Below are 2,102 nucleotides of genomic sequence, written 5' to 3'. Positions count from 1 at the left end.
AATTTTATAATTATTTTATGTGGGTTTGTCTAAATATATGATATTACAGAAAATATTATTATTATTATTAAGAAAAAAAGAATTGTGTGCATTGAATAAAAGTCATTGCGACGTACCGAAAAATTTCACATAAAACGAGATTTTAATTTCCAGTCATTTATTATTAAAATTCTGCGAATTATTAGTTTTAATCAAAACTGGTCGGAAAACGATTGGAAAAGAATTGTCAGCTGAGACGCAAAACAAAAATATATTGTGGCGTACGACATAAAGAACTATATATGCAGAGGAAAGATGCAGATAAAAGATCAAATAACAATAAATGCAGATATTTAATATACAGGTTTTTTATTAGTAAATTTTGACATCTTTCTTTTTTTTGCCTGTGATTTGCGATTGCAATCGCTCGGTTCATTTCGCGCAGCCTAATATATGTCCTAGTCCTAATGAGGCATAATGCCTCTCTCAGGATTTTAATTTTCAATTGTGGTTCTATTATTTTTGCTAAGTTTTGAAATATAAGATTTTCTTTATTCAAACTGGATCCGTGATATTTAGCAAACTCAATATTCATTATACGAGCACATTGTAATAATTTGTCACTCGGATACATACATTTTCCTCGCGAAATAACTTGCAGCCAATCTTGGTCACCCGTTGTTTCCAATTGGCGCGTTTCAATACCTAATATTTTATCTGTGCTTTTAAATCTAAATGCTAAGTATCCGGCTATATATTTTAAACCCTCTTCTTCGATAGCCTCGCTAATATTATCTGTTTTTCTGTACTGGACGATGCTGGTGTCTGTTCTTCTGTACTGGACGATGCTGCTGTGTGTTCTTCTGTACTGGACGATGCTGGTGTCTGTTCTTCTATACTGGACGATGCTGGTGTCTGTTCAACATCCATCGAAACTTCATTTGATACAGGCAAAGGCATTGTTTCAGCTAACACATTTTCGTTTGATGTTAGTGGAGGTACTGCATGGAGATGCAACGTCGGGATAGCATCAGGATGTATCTTCCTAGTTCGTGTAGGTGAATAACCTAGTAGGTGTTCTTGTAAGGGCTTCGTAAAAGCTTCATCAGCAAAATGCTTCGAACATATCCTAGCTGAAGCAAACAAGGTTTAAAGTTCTTAAATATATGCTTATAATAATAAACAAGAGAAATCTGTGGTACAATATTAGTTGCTTTCCATTTACATCAAAACTCAGATAATTCTCACTTGTGACGTCATAACTCAGTTAAATGCACGTTCCTTTTGCATGCTGGCAAGTGAGATTCAGCTGAGTTTTTATCCACAATCGAGACTGTTGCGATAATCTGGGAACGCACGGTTGCGAGAGATAGGGTAGCACAGAGAAATCAAACCGTTATGTATGAAAGTCGCATTTATTCTGAAGACGATACACACTCGACGCCGGTAGCTGATATCCGCGACAGAATTCGGAGCAGGAGCACAGGTGATAAGAGAGGGGTGGTTTGGCCTATCCCGGCCCGCCTCGTGCCGACCTCGTGTCAGCATTCCGATCGCGAAAGTTCGAGAAGCGCGAAAACTAATCGTCCTCAACAGAGACCATGTGCTTTAATGAATCTAATAAACTCACATTAAAAGTGAGGCTATGGACCTGTATTATTATTATGCGATAGCTTTGTCACCAAAATAAGCAGGTAAATACAAAATGACATATCTTACCTGAGTATAAAAATACTCACATATCTGAGTGACTCAGATCACTTGAGTGTAAATGGAAAGCAACTATTACTATACAAAAGTACATACCATATTTTGGTGAAATATTTTCTTTTCCGCATGCTTGACGCCACTTATTACACAGTGCTGCATCCTTTGGGAAGGAAAAATATTTTATTTTATTTCCTTCGATCTTTCTGGTCTTTGCCAGATAGTTCCCACACCCTTTCACATTACACGTCATTGCGTACACTGTAATAATCACAAACGAATTACTCGACATAAATAGCGAACCGAGCGAACGCAGCCATTCACCGAGTACATCCGATCCATTCCGATGCTACACGAGTATGACGTAAGCTTAGACAAAAGTGGTGGGAATGCGCAGTGGTCTGACACGGTATGAG

General features: G+C 37.6%; 1 protein-coding gene across 2 annotated transcripts; it reads right to left on the bottom strand.

Annotated features, from left to right (window-relative positions):
- Positions 1 to 373: 373 nt before the first annotated feature.
- LOC112456985 (52 kDa repressor of the inhibitor of the protein kinase-like) lies at positions 374 to 2,005 on the bottom strand. Of its 2 annotated transcripts, none has more exons than XM_025019809.1 (2): positions 1,786 to 2,005; positions 374 to 1,112 (listed from the first exon to the last, which is right to left on the bottom strand). In XM_025019809.1, exons 1-2 carry the CDS (start codon positions 1,976 to 1,978, stop codon positions 739 to 741), a joined length of 567 nt encoding a protein of 188 aa, XP_024875577.1. In that variant the 5' UTR covers positions 1,979 to 2,005; the 3' UTR covers positions 374 to 738. The 2 variants fall into 2 exon arrangements, with proteins under 2 accessions (XP_024875577.1, XP_024875578.1); XM_025019810.1 differs by having other exon boundaries at positions 374 to 1,108.
- Between the last annotated feature and the right edge of the window lie 97 nt (positions 2,006 to 2,102).

This window comes from Temnothorax curvispinosus, unplaced genomic scaffold (genome assembly GCF_003070985.1).
Source record: "Temnothorax curvispinosus isolate PA1 unplaced genomic scaffold, ASM307098v1 QBEX01007359.1, whole genome shotgun sequence".
NCBI classification, from domain to species: Eukaryota; Metazoa; Arthropoda; class Insecta; order Hymenoptera; family Formicidae; genus Temnothorax; species Temnothorax curvispinosus.
Note: the sequence above shows the minus strand (reverse complement) of the source record. Positions and strands in the feature narration are given on the sequence as shown.

Coding starts and splice junctions, on each gene's coding strand:
- LOC112456985 (XM_025019809.1), bottom strand. CDS start 1,978: ATGTCGAGTAATTCGTTTGTGATTATTACAGTGTACGCAATGACGTGT. Junction 1,113..1,785: donor AAATATTTCACCAAAATATG/GTATGTACTTTT, acceptor TGTTTGCTTCAG/CTAGGATATGTTCGAAGCAT.